Source organism: Triplophysa rosa, unplaced genomic scaffold, assembly GCF_024868665.1.
Source record: "Triplophysa rosa unplaced genomic scaffold, Trosa_1v2 scaffold62_ERROPOS2744091, whole genome shotgun sequence".
In the NCBI taxonomy this organism is placed as follows: Eukaryota; Metazoa; Chordata; class Actinopteri; order Cypriniformes; family Nemacheilidae; genus Triplophysa; species Triplophysa rosa.
This window is the reverse complement of record NW_026634644.1, coordinates 44,055-63,622: the sequence shown is the minus strand read 5'-3', so window position 1 is coordinate 63,622 and position 19,568 is coordinate 44,055. Positions and strand designations below refer to the sequence as shown.

The following is a 19,568-nucleotide window of genomic DNA, read 5'->3' as shown; positions in this document are numbered from 1 at the left end:
ATGGAGCCTGGATCAGTTGTCAGTGCTCTGCGGAGCCAGAGGGTTTTGTATGGAAAGGGAATTCAACCGGCATTTATCATTATTAAAGAAGGAAAGATTCATAGCATACTTCCTGATTCAGCAGCTTCAATGAACACAGCTGGAGAGGTGAGAGAAAACTGTGAGAATGAGACATACACGTCATCCTGCTGGAGACAACAGGTACTGCAGAATGTGGGGAGAAACCAAACATAAGCAATGTTCTTTCGATTAATAAAACTTTAATATAAAAAAGTTATGTAAAAATGTTGTTCTAAAAATGTTTATTGACAGGTTCATTGTAACAACTTATCTTATATGGCGTGACAACATGCCCCATCATTATTTATATATTAAAAAACTGTATTTCCTTTTGGGGCAATAACGGTGGAAATGTTCAACAGACAATTCACTGAGATATATGTTTATGAAGAAGCTAAATTTATGGAAACTGAAAAGTGTGACAACTACAGTAGCTCTGATCTAACCTATATTAAAACAAAATTCAGAATCTTCTTAATAAATTCTATCAAATAAGATACAGTCAGGTGTTAGTCTAGTCCTTATTACAAATTGTTGTGAATGTGATACTAACGATTTTTGAGCTGCGATAAAGTTGTTTTTTGGTTATACCTTGGCATATGCAATATTTTGAGTCATGTTATCTTTTCAGATTACCCTTTACAGATTCTTTTTTCAAATTATATTCCAAAATGTTCTCATTCATGCACTGACAGAACAGTATATGTATAACAGGTATTGGATATGGGGAACAGTCTGGTTATGCCAGGTTTAGTGGACTGTCATGTTCATGTTAATGAGCCTGGTCGCACCAGCTGGGAAGGGTACTGGACCGCCACACAAGCAGCAGCTGCTGGGGGGGTGACCACTATTGTAGATATGCCTCTGTAAGTAAACTTAATATATTTTATAGCTGATATCTTGTCTATGATAATAAGAAACATTTAGTTTAATCTGAAAACATTTTGGTTGGAATCATATAAAACTGACATGTTTATTATATTCCACTTTACTTAGAAACAGCATCCCACCAACTACAACTGTTGGAAATTTTCAAGAAAAGCTTTATGCAGCTACTGGAAAATGTTTTGTAGACACAGCATTCTGGGGAGGGGTCATCCCTGGCAACCAGGTACTACAACAAACTGTAGACAGCTTCACCAGCAACAACATAAACAAACGTTACTTCGCATGCACGCTTTTTTGGCCCAAACATAACCTCCGGAAGTTGTCCGCAAAGTATAGAGCGCTGCAGATTGTCTGATAACAAGGAAAATAAATAACAAGTAAACTACACAAGCAAGCAAGTTAAAACTAGATGAGGTAAAAGTTAGTGAACAAACTTTATGCTGGCTGGAGAAAGCCTGACTTGAAAGTTTGAAGTAAATTTAAGTCAGAAGGTTTTAAGTTATAAAAGATAGATAGACTATCATGTTTGCTAGCACGATTAACATGTTGCTAGCTTGATACTCCACGCCACGAGTGAAACGAACCAACCACCATGTCTCTACGATGTTCTGATGAAGAGATATAGGTCTGGCTAAACGGTTGCTAAACAAATATATTTGGTTGCTATGGGCGTGGCTTAGCAGATGCCAATAGATGATGCTTCGAGCCACAAGTGAAACGAAGCCACACCCATGTCTCTACGATGTTCTGATGCAGAAATATATGTCTAGTTAAATGGTTGCTAAATTAATCTGTTTTGTTGCTATGGGCGTGGCCTCATAGCTTCATGAAGATCCTGGGATACTGATTGGTTGCATAGTCAAAAATGCCAAATCCACCCTCTTGTCTTTATGACACTGTGCTGCAAATATATCCATCTGGGCCTTTTCTAATGGGAGTCCATGGGATCGGTTGCAAGTTTGCTGTAAATGGTTGCTATGGAGGTGGCTTGATTGCTTCATGATAAATTCATGCTATGCAAAAGCACCACTAATAAGTATGAAAGGGAATGTCTCGGTTATGACTGTACCCTGATGGAGGGAACGAGACATTATGTCCTTCATGTCACAACACTTCGCCATCCACTGCAGTGACTAGGGGAACACAGGGAAGCAATACACCCTCGCCACGGAGAACACATCCTGCCATAGGGAGGTTATACGTGGAACACCTACACGGTCTCACCAGTGGGGAGATCTTATGGGAGTAGTAGTGCTGGGCCCCAACCAGGGATGCACAGAAGTGGTGGAGTCCACCGAGGGGAGGTCACAGGTTCACCAACAGGGGAACCAAGAGTGAGGAAACGTCAGACGGGATGACCCAAGGGGGGAGTCATTATGTGTGGAGTACTAGCTCTGATATAGGGTTTCACTTCGTGAGGGATAACTCTACCTTAAATGGGCTTGGTTTACGGGCCACTCCGTCCGCCTGGGAAACTAAAAAAGTGCTTAGTGATGGATGGGATGCTTATACTTCGCCCGGTGGGGGAAGTAGGGAAGCTGATATAGCGCACTGATTCGCCTGATGAAGGAGAGAAGGCGCTTCACAGGCGTATACCCATGCGGCCGCCGGTCTTACCTGTCGGTACCGTGCAAGACGCGGGCAGACACCGGCTCTACATGAAGGTTGTAGAATCTTGCAAAAGTGTTGGTCGTAACCCAACCCGCAGCTCTGCAGATGTCTGCCAGAGAGGTGCCCTGAGCCAGTGCCCACGAGGAGGCTACACCCCGGATGGAGTGAGCTCTCACCGTCATTGGGCATGGGAGATCTTGGGACCGGTATGTCAGAGTGATGGCGTCCACTATCCAATGCGCCAATCTCTGTTTGGACACAGCTCTCCCCTTCAGCTGTCCTCCAAAGCAGACAAAGAGCTGCTCAGAGCTTCTGAAGCTCTGCATGCGGTCCAAGTAGAGGCCCAGGATGTGTACTGGACACAACACGACAGGGGTTGGCTCGTCTTCCCCAGGGGGGAGTGCCTGCAAGTTCACCACCTGGTCCCTGAAGGGAGTGGTGGGAACTTTGGGCATGTAGCCAGGCCGGGGTCTCACAACCACGTCGGAATAGCCCGGCACAATTTCTAGGCACTCATTGGACACTCTTGATGGAGGCGAGCGCTAAAAAGAGAGCCGTCTTCATCGTGAGATGAGGTAGAGCGGCTTCTCCTAGGGGCTCAGACGGGGCCCTTCCAAGGCCCACGAGGACCACGTTTAGGTCTCAAGAGGGTACGGAGCGCGGACGGGGAGGATTCTCCTCGCACCCCTCAGGAATCTGATGACCAGCTCGTGCTGTCCGAGAGACTTACCGGCAACAAGTGTGTGATGTGCGGCGATGGCTTCGACCTACATTTTGAGGGTGGAAGGGGAGAGGTTGCTCTATAACCTTTCCAGGAGGAAGGACAGCACAACACTGATCGCTCAACTCTGCGGATCTTCTCCGCGGGAAGAACACCAGGACGAGAAAAGGCGCCACTTGTAGGCATACAGGCTCCTAGTGTGGGAGGCAGGTCACTCAGGAGGGATGGGCTCGTTCGCACCTTTCGCCAGAAGGGTGGCGACCTCGGCCTGAAGCATGGGAGCATTCTCGCCTAGTAAACAGAATGCCCCGAAACCTGGGCGGCCGTCTGGCGAACTGCACCTAAAAAGGGCCCGACATGAGATGGGTGTGACTCAACAGCGGCATTGTGGCTGGAGTCGTGCCCGATGTCCTGGGTCTCCCTGGGCTGTCCCCGTCAGGGCCGCTTAGAAGTCTACTTAGGCGGCTGCTGACGGGGAGTCGGTGCTCTCCTCTGCGGTGCTCTGCATCCACGGGGGGCTGCCTGAGGAGGGGGCGTCAGAGGGGCGGGAGGAGCGAGGCTGCTGAAGAGCAGATGCCAGCCGGGACTTCGATGACCTGAAGGCGGCCGGTCGCGGCGGGGCAAGATATAGTTGATGGCCTCCGTCTGCTTCTTAACCACTGAGAACTGTTGAGAGAAATCCTTGACGGTGTCGCCAAACAGCCCACCTTGCATGATGGCCACACCGAGAAAGCGTACATTCTCTGCATCTCTCATCTGCATCTCTCATTGCAGGCACAGATGTACCGTGACAGCGCGCTCGACCTGGGGTACGTCAACATATCCCTTAGCTGCCCCGGTGTCGAGGGAAGTCAAGGCGACGGAGCTCGTTTAATGTGAAGGGGGCGTTTCAGGTCTTGGTGAACTCCAGATTCACCTTCGCGGAAAAAGGTACCGGGGTGGAACGTGGCTCGGTAACGTGCTCTGTATCCAGGTACCAGGAGTCAAGCCGCTCGCGGCAGCCCGGGGTCCAGCCTCATCCTGGGCTTGACCGGCCAAAGCCGGGAGCTCCAGGGAGTCTTCAACGTCTGATGAGAGGAGGTCGCCATCCGATGCTGCGACGGAAACCTCATCCTCGTCACACTCTTGCGTGGGTCCGCTATGGGTCGTTTGACTGCCGCTTATCAGAGAGGGGTTTGGTGAGTGCATCAGGACACAGACAGTCCGAGGATTAATGTCCATGGGAGTCCCCACATCACAATCGCCGCTCGCCGGAATGGGAAGCATGCGATGTTGTGGCTGTGTCCAGAAAGAACACAGCCAACTGTGACCGCAACACCTTGATCGACATATGCTCGCAGTGCGGGCATGCCGTATCAACTAATGCTACTTCAACATGCTGCCGGCCCAAGCAAGTGATGCAGGTATCGTGCCCGTCAGGTTCGAGGATGAGGTAGCCGCATCCAAGATTACAATGGCGAGACATGCCTGGCGACACGTGCACAGTATAGGAAATGTCAGCTCTTTTAAGGAAATTTGCCAGAGTAGTCCACTACCGAAACGCCCAGGGGAAGTCACACACAAGAGGACGAGCCCGCTGCTCTGCGTCGTAGAAAGTCCAGTAGAGAGATATCAGAGAGATAACGCTCAGCATTTAATGCCTTGTAGGTTCCGAAGAAGCCGATTAGCATGTTTGCTAACATGATTAACATGTTGCTAACATGATGATAACACGATTAGCATTTTTGCTAACATAATTAGCCTGTTTCTAACATTGTGTTAACACGATTAACATGTTTGCTAGCATGAATTTAACATGATTAGCATGTTTGCTAACACGATTAGTGTTGCTAGCATGTTTGCTAACATGATTAACATGTAGCTAGCATAATGATAACATGATTAGCATGTTTGCCAACATGCATGTTGCTAGTATGATACCCAAATCAATGAGTGAAACGAACCAACCCCTATGTCTCTACAATGTTCTGAGACAGAGATATAGGCAGGGCTCTAGACTAACTTTTTGCACTGGTTGCACTGGTGCGCCTAAAACAAAAGTTAGGTGCACCCAAATTTTTGACCGTATCGCATTTAACACAAATACAAGTTTTACAAGTTCACTTTTTTTTTTAAATCGCTGTCCATATAGGCAATATTGACTTGTAAATGATTAACTAACAATCTGGTCAACATAAAGTTCTTTATTTGAAGCACAATTCTACAAGAAAGCAGGGCTCTAGACTAACACTTGAGAGAGGTGGCACTGGTGCTACCAAGTTATTCAGTTGGTGGCACCAGCCCTTAATTTGATAGCACCAGAGTCGTGGGGTGAGGTAAGAAAAAAGAATCACTAAAACTTCATTAAACTGTGTTTAATACATTAATAAATCAATTAGAATTTAATACAAATCATTGTTTATGATTGAATTATTTTTATTGTATATGTAAACTCTCTTTCAACACTTTACCATATTTAAAGCACAGCTTTCTTAAAGCTACTTTCTTCCTTCATTTGTTGTGAACAACTCCTATGAGAGAACACAATTCCTTTAATATCAGTGAGTGTTTTTGGGCCCGTCCTTTGTTGTTTGATGAACATTATGAACGGAGATCTTTATTATGCTGCTGGCCCTTTAAGAGCTCGCGCAATATACTGGAACACGTGTTTTGTTTCCCAACTGTTTGGTCACGAAACAAACTGAATACCTTTACAAGGTTTCTTGTTAATATGGGAATTTTTAGGTTATTTTGTGTTAATATGTCCGTTTCAGAGTAAGAAGGCGTGAAAGAGAACTCCGTTTGGTATTTTGTGCTCTGACTCTCTGGGCGCACGCATCTCAAACAACCGCCGAGACCTGAAGGCTTTTAGTGATTATTCTTCATGAAAGCTGCATTGATACACGTTTGGCTTCTATCAATAGCGACTCACAAATAAATAGTATTTAGCGTGATGTATAACGTTTTGTATGCTTTGCAGTATTGTTAGAGATCTTTATACAATAGTTCAGTGCTTAAAGTTTAAACACGTGTTTCCTGCATTAGCTTCACATGCATACAATACTTGCAACACATTTCGTTATCTTTGCTGTTTTGTACCTTAGCAGGGGAAATTCTTGTATTCTGCATATTTATTTAAGTTTTGTACCTTAGCAGGGGAAATTCTTGTATTCTGCATATTTATTTAAGTTGCAACATTGAGCGCTTCACTCATCTGCTCTTTCGGTCCTTCGCCTCATACCTGTAACCCGCGAATTACGTATTTGGGGGTGGGGCACTGATAGATAATTGAATGGTTGAAGGAGGGGAGACGAAAATGAGTGACTGAATGCGCAGCTTGCGCAATATAACATTTCTGCGCATTAAATTTATAATACGCAAAAATTATATATTCATCAGTTTGACAGTCGCACCGGTGCGACCATTAAGAAAAACTTTGAAAATTTTGAAAAGGAAAATTTGTCTCAAAATGAGACCATTTAGTCGCAGTCTAGCGTGTCAGAGCACTGGTTATGATTTTCGGACGGATCAGGCCTTAACTTAACATTCTTAACGAAAAAGTTGTCAATCGTTCTTTTCATCTTCTCTCATCATCCGCGGCTACATCCACTCTGTTTATCTGACGGGCCTAGGCTACTCACCTCTCTCTGTCCGACTGCAGCACAGCATTTTCAAATGTACACATACGTACAGGAATATCTGGACCACGGCCAATCAGAGGGGGGTCCGCCCTTCACTATCTCTGATTGGATTAGACCACGATATGGGCCTAATGTGTCTGTTGTTGAACCACAGGGAGACTTTCGCAGAGACTTTTTTTCCCTCGAATGGATGGTCGCACCGGTGCGACCTCAGATTTTTTTTAGTCGCACCATTGAGAAATTAGGTCGCATGTGCGACCAAATTGGTCACACTCTAGAGCCCTGATAGGTATTGCTAAATGTTTGCTAGATGTTTGCTAGATATTTTGTTAAAAAACCTGTTTGGTTTCTATGGGCATGGCTTGGCAGATGCCAATTGATGATGCTCTATGCTATGAGTGAAACAAACCAACTTCCCTTTCTCTACGATGTGCTGATTCAGAGATATAGGTTTTGCTAAACGGTTGCTAGGCTAACCTGTTTTATTGCTATGGGCGTGGCTTGGCAGATGCCAATTGATGATGCTTCAAACCACAAGTGAAACAAACCAACCCCCATGACTCTACAATGTTCTGATGCAGAGATATAGGTCTTGTTATACGGTTGCTAAGATAATATGTTTTGTTACTGTGGGCGTGCCTTTGAAGCTTAATGGACTAACCCTCTGCCCGATCGCTTATAAAGTCATAGCACACCTCTCCTCAATAAGCCGCTCGATTTGAGCCCTCATTCATGGGTCTACGACAAACCGTGCAGGATGAGTTATGCGCCAAAAAAAAGTGGAACAAGAAGAAGAAGAATGTGCTTGCAATATGGTAATAGTGATGCTTTGCATTCTGCAAAAGCACCACTAATAATAATAGGTATGCACAATAGTAATAGTGATGCTTTGCATTCTGCAAAAGCTAAATAAACTTAGCTTTGTATACTGTGGTAGGCTATATGAGACCAGTTTTATTGCACTTATGCTTTTTGTTGTCCTTATGTTGTTCCAATTGCTTCCATTGTTTACCTCATTTGTAAGTCGCTTTGGATAAAAGCATCTGCTAAATGTAATGTAAATGTAAAGTCAGTTCTCCTCAGGATCTCCTCAAGAAGACCGAGCACCAGAAATAATTGTGTTATACAAGAGATCTTTTGTTTACAAATCTTCAAACCTATTTTTGTTGAACTTTTTTTTTTGTATAACATGTTTTTATTAGATTTTAACACAGAGAAGAAGAAAAACAAGCAAACAATACAGACATTACAACCCATCCCTTTACCTCAAAACCCTCAGCAGATTAGCAAAGTAGATATGTATATTTACCCCAGTTTATTATACCCTTTATAAACATTAAACTTATATGAAAGCTTCACACATCAAGTATTGTTGAACATTTTACTTGAAAATTAGTTTGTGCTTTTTTAATTTCTATATTATATCATATATCATCGCTGTCGGGAGCAATCCTCGCATCTCCAAAACCATTATTTTTCAGGAAATTAAAAAAACTGCATTTTTTTTAGTTATTAAACATTGTTTCGTTAAAGTTGGTATTATACCTTATATTGCTATCATATATTGTTGTGTACCAACATTAACACAACATTTCCCCAAAACCATGTTTAATCGGAGATACAAGGTTTATGACTTGGGAGCAAGGAGATACGAGATGACGCTGTCATCGATAAGAATGGTACGGACACAGACGTCGCTGCTGCCAGCAGTGTTCATCAAAGTCTGCGGTCGCGTTGAGCCTTTTGACAAGAGACGAGACCTTAAGAGCTAATGAAAGCTAATGATTGTGGTTAAATACATTTTCCTAAACTCTATTTTAAACGTTAGAGCTATGAGTGATGCAATACCAAAATAAAACGTTAAACAGGCGGAAATTAATCTGCACGCAAATAAAGTCGGCGGTCGCGTTGAGCCTCTTGACAAGAGAAAAGGCTTCAATCGTTAACCAAAGCTAACGACTGTGGTTACATACATCTTCCTAAACTCTATTTTAAAGGTTTAAGAACTATAAGTGATGTAATAAAAAAAAACGATGAGCTGACTACGCTGTCTAATAGGCGGAAATTAGCCGAATCTGCTCGCAAACTTACCTTCGTGGCTCACAGGCATTACAGCTATCGATTTTTAACAAAACAGACCTACTCAAATGTATATAACCTAACTATTTTCACTCGTTATTTTCTAAAAAAAATTCAATCAGGATGTAATGCCGAGAGGCTCCCACGGAGTGAAGAAGAGGTGGAGTTACGAAACTTCTTAGACAGTTGAAGTGTCCAATGGAGTTAAGAGATTTGCTCTCAAGCTATTTTCAACACTTTAGATTGGTTAATAATTTGTAAAAATAACAGACCCACATGGGGACTGACCAATAGCATCGATTTGTGAAAAAATATGAAATTGACCAAATTTGGACATAGGAGGTTTCCGCCCGACAGCGACGATATACAAATACTCTACAGAATATCAATAAGCTATAAATATTGCCTACCCATCTCCCTGTTTCTCCTTCTAAGCTGGAGCTGAGGCCTATGGTCCAGGCTGGCGTGGCTGGGTTTAAGTGCTTCCTGATTCACAGTGGAGTAGAAGAATTTCCTCATGTAAGTGATGCTGATCTGCATGCAGCTATGAAGCAGCTCCAGGGCACAGACAGCGTTCTCCTGGTGAGCAATCGCATGCATTCCCTTCTGTAATTTCAACAACTATCGCTACAAACAAAGGGGTTCAGGTACTGTATAAACAAAGGTATATAGGCTTTAATGCAAAATATGAGCAAAGAAAGGGCTCCAAAGACATCGTTTGGAATTACAGTATGTGAATGTAGTAGATTGTGTCAGTTGCTAATGGAAAATCAATTAACGATGTTGTTGCCTCAGTAGTGTACGTATTATATCTACTGAAATTATTCTCATTTTAGTTTCATGCAGAGCGAGAAGTCCAACATCTAATCCCTGAGAAAGGAGGTCTGATCCTGTTCATTAAAAGCCAATTAAATGTCTTTCGCACTACCTTAATCATTAACATTTATCTATTCATCTATAAATCAGATCCATGTAAATACTCCACCTTTCTGAGGTCGAGACCTGACATTATGGAACTTGAGGCCATCCACACAGTCACTCAACTCTGCCTTCAGTATCAGTATGTTACTAAAACTGTTACTAAAATTACCTCACGGCCAAAAACATGAATACCTAGATGCTCTCAAATGTTATACAGTAATTGGAAAAGTGATTGGAACAGTTGCATCGTGAAACAAGCAGTAATAGCCCCTTCTAATTTGTATATCTTGTTTGTCATAAACATCAGAGAACTTTGGTCATTTTGCACAAAACTAAATTCTGAGTATTGATAAAATGCTCCAAATGACAGTATTCTAAGAACAACATTCTAAGACTTAATGACATATCTGAAGTAACCAAATGAGGCATCTACTTATTTATAATTAGGGTTCTGTGGTGTTTTAGCCAATCATAAGATTCTAAAGGTAAAATGTCAACTGAAACACTGTTTTTAATTATCCATTAGAGTACGATGCCACATTGTGCATCTGTCATCAGCACAACCTCTGGAGCTCATTAAGGCAGCTAGACAGGCAGGAGCTCCCCTAACTGTGGAGACCACACATCACTACCTCAACCTGTCTGCTGAGAACATCCCAGCAGGGGCCACTCATTTCAAGTGCTGCCCCCCCATACGCAATGCAGGCAACCAGGTCAGCAAAAATGCATTTTAACCAATGAAACAGATTTCAACCAGGTTGACAGCAAAATTGAGCATCGAGTATGGTGTCCAGCTTGGCTAATATTTGCACTACAACTTATTTTCTGATTCTTATTGTACTGCTAGTTACCTATAAATGTCAATACATTTTTTGAATGGTTCTGTCAGGAGCTCTTGTGGTCTGCATTAAAATCTGGTGACATAGACATGGTTGTGTCCGATCACTCACCCTGCACGCCTGACCTAAAGTGTTTGGACAGTGGGGATTTTACACAGGCATGGGGAGGCATCTCTTCTCTGCAATTTGGTAGGCTGTCTTTTGAATATCAATACATTTGTACTCTCATTGATTGTAAGAATGCATGTGTGTCTTATGGTGACCAAAGTCCTGTAGGAGATACACTGGTCCACTAACTGTTTACCAATCAGATTAATGATTTACTCTAAAGAAACATATTCCTCAGGGATCAAGTCAGAGTCCCGACTGTGATCTAACTTAACATAGAGATACAGTTGATGTTTATATTTGATTTCTGCATAAATTGGTCTAGGTCACAACAAGAGATACACACAGTCTGCTTAATTATACACAGGGCTAATCAGTTCATATAATTCCAATGACTTTACTGAACATACTTTGTAAACAGAACTAAGTGGAAAAAGTAGTAAGCTAATGACCTCTCCTAAATCTGTTTGGAGTCTTGAGTGCACTAACCTTGAACACAATTAAAGAGAAAAGATCGGATCGGTGTTGGTCAGAGCACCTGTGCTTCATAAAAAAAAAGAGTTTACAATTAAGCAAGATGCATTTGTCAGATAAAATGATCAAACCTAATGCCTTAACCAAAAAAGATCTTGGAACCTCAAAAATAAGAATTAATCTGCATAAATGTGCAAAGGGTTACCAAAGTTTCTTTAAAACCTTTTAAGTTAATCAGTCTAGGGCAGGGGTCAGCAACCTAAGGTGTGATTTTTACTTCTGCGTCAGACCTACGGTGTAGCGCGTAGCCTGACGCACACCTCTCTAAAAATGTAACAGCGCGTAAATGCGACGCGGACCGCAAGAGCTGTGATTGGTCTGCTTGAACCCCCTCCCTTCAGGTCAAATACACATTTCCGAATGAATTATCTAAATAAATTGTGTTTTTCTGTATTTTACAACTCAAGTTGCAAAAGTGACTGTTTACTTGCTGCTATCACTGCTAAATGCTTCTCAAACAGCATACAGAATGAACTGCTTCTTCTTTGGCTCTTGTCTTGGTTACACAAGCAACACGCCTGTAGACACTGACGTCTAGTGGCCATTGCCTGTTGACGTGCACAACGACGCACAAGTATAAAAAAAACATACGGCGTAGGTCTGACGCATAAGTAAAAATCTGCCTTAAGGCACGCGTGCCACTATTTTAACACTGAAAGGAAATGAAGTAAAGTGAAAGTGACCTATTAGTCAGATATGGCCCCCAATTAGGCCACGACTGCCCCAAATCAAGGAAATGTGCCAAGCACATGCAGTTAAATGTTATATTAAAGACAAAAAAATACATTATTTGTTTAGTTAACGAAAATGTTTAAGGCCATTTCGAGTTCCTACGACAAACTACATATTAATCCTTATAATCAAGTTTAGTTACAGTTGCCACGTCATGCGTTAACGCTCATGCAGGTGCTGGCGCACAGTCAGGTGCTGATTGAGGTGTCCACAATCTTTAAAAGAGGTCGGTCTGTTTGCACTCAATGTTGTATGCCATTTACCAACCTTACTTTAAAACTAAACACGAGAAAATCACTGAGATAAGAGGAGTGATGCCACAAAATCTGCCAGTAAAAGATGTTTTAAACACGAAGACCAAGAGCTTGGCAAAGCATCCCGACCCGTTGTTTTGCTGCCTTCCGGTCTGGACAACTTGTTAAACTATTCCAAGGGTTATCAGTAAATACAGTCAAAGTCCACCATTACAATAATTTCTAGTTATCCCACTGTTTTTCCAACAGGTTTATCTTTGTTCTGGACATCAGCTGCTAAAAGAGGTTTTTCACTTTCTGACGCAGTAAGACTCTTGTGTAAAGAGCCTGCCCAGCTCTGTCGCCTTGACAACCAAAAAGGGAGTCTCATTCCGGGTCATGATGCAGACTTCGTAATTTGGGATCCAGAAAAAGAGTTTACAGTAAGATGGATTTTATCCACCTAATACATCAACAGTATTTTTTTAAGCTATACATGCATATAAACCATGTTTCACTTAATATCCCAGGTTAAAGAAGAACGAATTTATCACAAAAACCAAGTAAGTCAAACAAAACTAAAGTTATTTGGCTCAGTGTGTACTCATTGGTGTTAGTGTTGGTGAGTAAAAATAACAGTGATTTTTTTACGTTTCTCTTTTTCTAGCTGACTCCATACATTGGTCTTTCTCTTCTTGGGGAGGTGAAGAGCACTATAGTCCGGGGGAGGGTGGTTTACAGTCATGGCTCTTTTAGTTCCCAGCCTTTGGGGAAGCATCTGCTTATCCAACACAAGACGCATGCCTTTCTGTAAGCAAATAAAGCATATTACTACTAATATCTCTCTAGCTATCACTATCAGGTAGAGTTACAGTACTGATATGCCTGTAAAGTGCAATTTTTGATGAAATGCATTAAGCAATTAATGTGCAAAATCTTATCTTATAATTGTAGTAATAAAACATGTTTTCATTGTTAATGAAGAGCCAACGGCCAGTATTTCTTTCATTGCATTTATAAATATGTATGAAAAGGTTTAGGGCCATTTATATTGTCTTTATTACATTCAAGATCTGCTAAGAATTATGTAATGCAATTATAAATTATTGCAATATATTAGCATTATTTATTAAGTTAACATACGGTACAGTGTTTTGAATGACAGTTATACATCTCTAATCATATGTGCTTTTAGAAAGTATAAAACTTGATTACATCACTATCAAGATAAGCAACTAATAATTAACCCAGTATGGTGCATATTAAAACAGTTTACATTCTCTTGCTTAATGTAAATAAAATTTATCTCTGATATTAAGTGTCTATTAATTAATTAATGGAAAAGGTATTAAAGTGCCCCTGTTGTAAAAATCAAGTTTTTAATGTTGTTTATATGTCCATGTGGTGTTTTTAATATGTGCAAAGTCATCATTATGAAACGGTCAGTTCTGGTCCTTGATTCTAAAGGGTTTAGCCATGTTCGAAGTCATTCACCTTATTATTTGGCATAAACCTGAGCTCCGCTATCTTTGAGCTGTTTGTCAAAACACTTCTGGTGAGCCGCTACAGCTAATGGCAGTCATACGAGTCAGTCATTTGCAGTTTGACTGGCAAGTTAATCTTATTATGGAACCTAAAGGTATACAAGCTTAACGTGTGCAGTTAGAGGTTGCCATAATAGATGGTACAAACGCCAAAAGTTTCTACAAAACATTTGCTTTTACCATAATCCTCACACCAGAGCTGAATGTGGATGTGGCACACCTTATGATCTGTATCCATTATTTTAGTCTACTTGTTGTCCTTCTCCTGGAAAATGTATCTACTTGACAACAATAACTAATAAACATGGTTCAAAGGTGGGCATTTAGGGCACAGTCACACTAAATGTAGAAAATGTCAGATTATGTAAAACATATTTAGCACACCTAAATAAACAGTATCTAAGAAATGGTAAAATAATATTAGTAGTAGTTAAAATTTAGCTGTTAACATTTTCCTGTGTATTTAACAGTTAAAAACTTAAAGCAAACTTACCTTCCAGAGGATCGCAGCTGCATGACTACAGGACTTAGCCCTGTCATTACATTACAATTACATTTATTCGACTGGCATACGCTTTTATCCAAAGCAATTTACTGTACAAATAGGAGAGCATTTAACTTTTTGTCAACATGTTGTCATGGTCCTGCCTCTTCTTGTCATGATTTATGAGTCTTGTGGCAGGATCATGACAGACCCACGTGTTTAATGTGGAGAGGAGCATGGCATTGTTTTGACGTGTCATACATTCTCTCCGGTGTCTCGTCTCTTACCCCACCCCATTGTTTCTCCGTTAACATCCCATTAGTTTTTCATTCCCCTCACCTGCCCCGTGTAATCTTCCCATTAGTTTCCCTTAGTGTTTGATTCCCGTCACCTGCCCGTCACCTCCCATTTGTCATTATTCCCTAGTTAGTGTTCTCCATATAAACTCCCTTGTTTCACTATCCCTTGTCGGTTCATTGTATGCCTTTCTCGTGTACCTGTGTTGTGTCGTCTGTGGATTACCCTGTTCCTGTTTGCCATTGCCTAGTTGTGATTTGGACTTATTATTTGGTTTTTGAACATTTGGTTTTGTTTTGTCCCCCTTGTGGGAAGTTCTGGTTTGCTTACTTGTTTTGTTATTCATGTTTTCCCCATCGTGGGTTTTTATTTTATATTAAAGTTTTTCTGTTAACCCTTCGTCTGCCTGCACCTGGGTCCTGCCTTCCCAAACCTGACACACGCTAAACAGAACTGATAGTTTACTTATAGTTTATTTATGCTACTATGAGGATTAAAGCTGAAGTAGAATGAACAACATGAGACATTTTTTAATAGACTCAAAAACATAGACAGTTATTGGTTAGCCAGATACGTGTGGAACAGGTATGTTTTGAATTGTTTTTTACAAGTTGTAATGAATGCTGCAGCTCAGGTGGAGGCTGACAGTTCATTCTACCTCAGAATGTGTAATAAGGTTTTGCAAGCAATGTCCTGTAACACAAGAGCAATCAGCCGCGTCGATTCTCCCATTGCTTGTTGTAAGAAACCAGGCAGAGTGAATATCTTCTCCACTGGGATTCGCATCTGCTTTTAAAAACAAATTTGTTGCCTATTTCATGTACAAACACTCAACTGACTCTGCAGGTACTGGTACACCTCTGCGCTTTTATAATTGCGCATCAAAGACCCGCCAACTCTGAGAGAAAATACAAAATAATTGAATATACAGTATATTCATATGATATATCAGGCCAATTTTTCATTTCATCTTTACATTGTGTAATACATTGCTGGTGTCATTAATTTCCACCGTTCGGCTAACAAAACGGAAGTTTCGTGACACAAAGGAAGTATGTCACATCATTTACTTCCGCGTTCGAAAATATAAGGTTAATAAAATGCCCAGATTTGTAATTGCTGACTGTATTACATAGCCTAAGAATCACTGCACCACTGTTGCTGCGTCTGTGTTTCTTGGCAACTGCTCTGTTGCAGCCACAGCTGTTTTAGAGGAATGACTTTGTTTGGCAGAATAATCATATTTTTTATAAATATAGTTACACCTTAGTTGCTGTGTTTTATTTAACAGAACCTTGCTACGCATATGGAATAACCGTTTTATAAAACACGAAGCAGTGGGTTAAAAGTGCATTTTATAACAGCTAATGCTACGTGATTTGCCTAACAACCTCCCTTAGCGGTTACAAAATGCAATGTAACCCACTGTTTCTTGGGGCTTATTGCTTTATTTTACACCATTGCGGAGTATTTTCTCCATAAAACTGCAGCATGTGCTACTCACACATCGAATGAAGCCTCTATGTACCTATAATCAATGGTCCGAGATCGCGATTGAATGGAGGCAGGGACCAATTAGCATATTCATGATTTTCCATATACTAAATGAAGCACTGGTGTAGAGTTATATTCAAGTCATTTTAAGGCATGAAGAAATTATCACAGGAAAAAAACTTTTGCATATGTGAACCTGTATCACAAAACCTTAATGTCTCAATTAGCACGGGAACATTTTTAGTAAAAGCCAAAAATGCATTTTATGGGTCAAAATCATCGATTTTTCTTTTATGTCAAAAATAATTAGGATATTAAGTACAGATCATGTTCCATGAAGATATTTTGTAAATTTCCTACCGTCAATAAATAAAAACTTTATTTTTGTTAAAGGTGCAGTGAACTGGCCATTTTTATTGTTGTATACTATTGTCTGATGTCTACTTATGACGTTCGTGTGGTTTTTACATTTGAAAACATCAAAATCAATAAGTAATAGGCTATTTTCTATCCTGGTTTTGATGCCGGCTGGAGAAACGCTTGATTTTTAAGGGCGGGCCGCATAGAAGACTTGGAAGTAAACACCCACTGCTATGATTGGATAGCAGCTTGCGTAGTTGACTTAGTTGGAGCCTTCTGTGAATTTGGTTAGACACGTAACGTTATGTAACGTGATTTTACTCAAATTTACGGACTTATTTCCTGGATGTGATGGCAAGGCTTTGCGTATAGTTTGTATAGCCAATATGTAGTGGGTGCGTTAAGACCCGTTTAGTAGGGAAGATTAGCGTTCTGTGTTTCTTTACTCTGTGGTACAATATACTAAAGGAACCAGGAAATGTGGCTTCAGGTAAACTCAACAATAATACTCTTTAGATTCACTTTAACATTTAATCTGATTTATTTTCCTCTCCTTTTAAGAGGCCCGTTTTCATTCACCGGGCAGGACAAAGAAGATCAGAACAAACATAAAAGAAATGTAGAAACCAATAAACTGTGTCACCCAAACAAGATTGTCAATATAATTTTTACCAGTGGTGCACTACAAATAGTTAAAGCATCAAAACAGTATATGACACCTCTGAAATAAAAATCAATCAATTCACAAATGATTCACGCTAAATAACTCCCCTCAAATACAAAACATTCGTGACTTTATTCAAATGATTCTTTTGAATCATGGATTCAGTTTCTCTTTGATTCAGTAAGCTCAGTTCATTTAAACACTCAGTTCGACTCAATCAATATCAGTAAAGTGTTTGTGTGTGTGTAACGGACTTTTGTACCAGTCTGTGGCAACGGCGGCTTTGATGCGATGACTGGCGAGTCCACTTGAGATGACTTGAGATGACTCACAACAATGAGATCAACAGCTGCGACAGGACAGTGAGATGTCGAGATGATGGCAGGGTAATAAACAAAAAAACAAGCAAGGTGTCAGCACGGCTCAGGAAAACGTCTCCGGTTACTATCGTAACCTCGGTTCCCTGAGAGGAGGGAACGAGACATTGCGTGAAACGCTAGGGGAATCCCCTTCTCCAACCTTTACTGAATCCTTATTGAATAACGCCAGTGAAAATAAAATGTAACTGGCCAATGCCGGTCAAGACGGCGCTTAGGGGCATGGCGCCAACCCTATATAACTCGCCATCTGGACCGCATTCCTCAGAATCTTACGACTGAAACATACAGCGCGACGATCTGAGCACGCGAGCACGGCGGTTTACGCAATGTCTCGTTCCCTCCTCTCAGGGAACCGAGGTTACGACAGTAACCGGAGACGTTCCCTTTCGAGAGAGGTCTCTCTACATTGCGTGAAATGCTAGGGGAACCGAATAAAATCACGCCGTGAGAGCAGCAAAGAGTGAAAACTAGCGCTCCCCCGCATGATCAGGAGAAAAGGAGAAAAAACCTCACCCTTAATCCACAGGGCGTAGCCTCGAGCACGAGTATCAAGCCCATTGGATACCGCGCAAGCCAATCCGATCGGTCCTAAATTTGGGCAAAAATTTGCATACCACTAACTTTTTAGTGTGAGCTGAGCTGTGATGCCACGCTATGTTTAGAGTGGCAGGACATACAGCAAAGAAATGATGTTAAGCGCGATAGATAGCAGCGCACGGAATAGCTGGTTGCACCCGCCGGCTAAAAAAAGGACACCTATTAGCTCGACGAGTGGAATTGAACGGGGCGGAAACAAATACTGTTATTCCGCATCACCGTCTCAAGTGGCAATACATACTGATCCAAGCTATGCAGAAAGCGTCATCTACGGGCTCATAGGCGTAGACGCTACGCCTCCCCCACCACCTATACGACCTAGCTGAGCGCAGCATAGCTAAGCCGTTAGTCGCTACAGGCGGCTGTGGGTGGTGCCGAAACAGACAGCACTTTTGCCGCTAGAGAGGACACATCCAGCCTGTAAAATCTGGCGAAGGTATTCTGCGAAGACCAGCCCACTGCTGCACAAATGTCCTGAACAGACACTCCTCTCGACCAAGCCCATGAAGAAGCCACAGCTCTAGTAGAGTGGGCCCTAAGATCGATCGGGCAGTCCAAGCCTTGACTGGCGTATGCCAGCGCTATCGCGTCTGTTATCCAATGAGACAACCGCTGCTTTGAAATGGGACGTCCCTTAGCTGGTCCACCGTAGCAAACGAACAGCTGGTCAGACTGTCTGAACGCGGCGGACTGCTCAATGTGAATCCTCAAAACACGCACCGGGCACAGCGCGCGCTGAGCGTAATCCTGCGAGACTGGCGGCTCCGGGGAGAAAGCAGACAGGGATATAACTTGCGCTCTAAACGGTGTTGAGAGCGACTTAGGCACATAACCCACTTTAGGTTTGAGCGTGACGCTGCAGTCGTTAGGTCCGAACCGCATGCAGGCATCATCGATAGACAGCACGTGTATGTCCCCTACACGCTTAGCAGACACAAGTGCAAGCAGTAGGACGGTTTTTAGGGAGAGCTCCCGCAGTCCCCATGATTGCAAGGGCTCGAACGGAGGAAGTGAAAGCGCCTTTAAAACCAAGGCTAGGTCCCAGGGCGGCACCATAGGAGGGCGAGGGGGGTTTAGTCGTCTCGCGCCTCATAAAAATCTCACCACCCAAGTATGCTTGCCTACCGAGCGACCGTCAATCGGAGGGTGAAAGGCGGCAATGGCAGCGACATAAACTTTCAGTGTAGACGGCGAGCTGCCGGCGTCCAAGCGCTGCTGCAGAAATGCTAGAATGTCAGATACGGGGCATAGCTCTGGATCGAGACCATTTTCCCCGCACCATTTTACAAAAACCGCCCATTTAAGAGCGTAAAGGCGCCTCGTAGAGGGAGCTCTCGACTCTGTGATAGTATCCATGGCACAACTCGCTAAATTCCCCAAGGCTCCCTGCCCCCGTGAACCC

At 42.2% G+C, this 19,568-nt stretch overlaps 1 protein-coding gene across 1 annotated transcript; it reads left to right on the top strand.

The window, feature by feature from the left end:
- Positions 1–13,160, top strand: zgc:103559 (Allantoinase, mitochondrial). Its single transcript, XM_057328645.1, has 11 exons — positions 1–147; positions 775–926; positions 1,057–1,171; positions 9,415–9,561; positions 9,816–9,861; positions 9,946–10,039; positions 10,427–10,613; positions 10,790–10,928; positions 12,617–12,789; positions 12,877–12,909; positions 13,014–13,160. The coding sequence occupies exons 1-11, from the start codon at positions 1–3 to the stop codon at positions 13,158–13,160; spliced, it is 1,380 nt and encodes a 459-aa protein (XP_057184628.1).
- Positions 13,161–19,568: the final 6,408 nt, after the last annotated feature.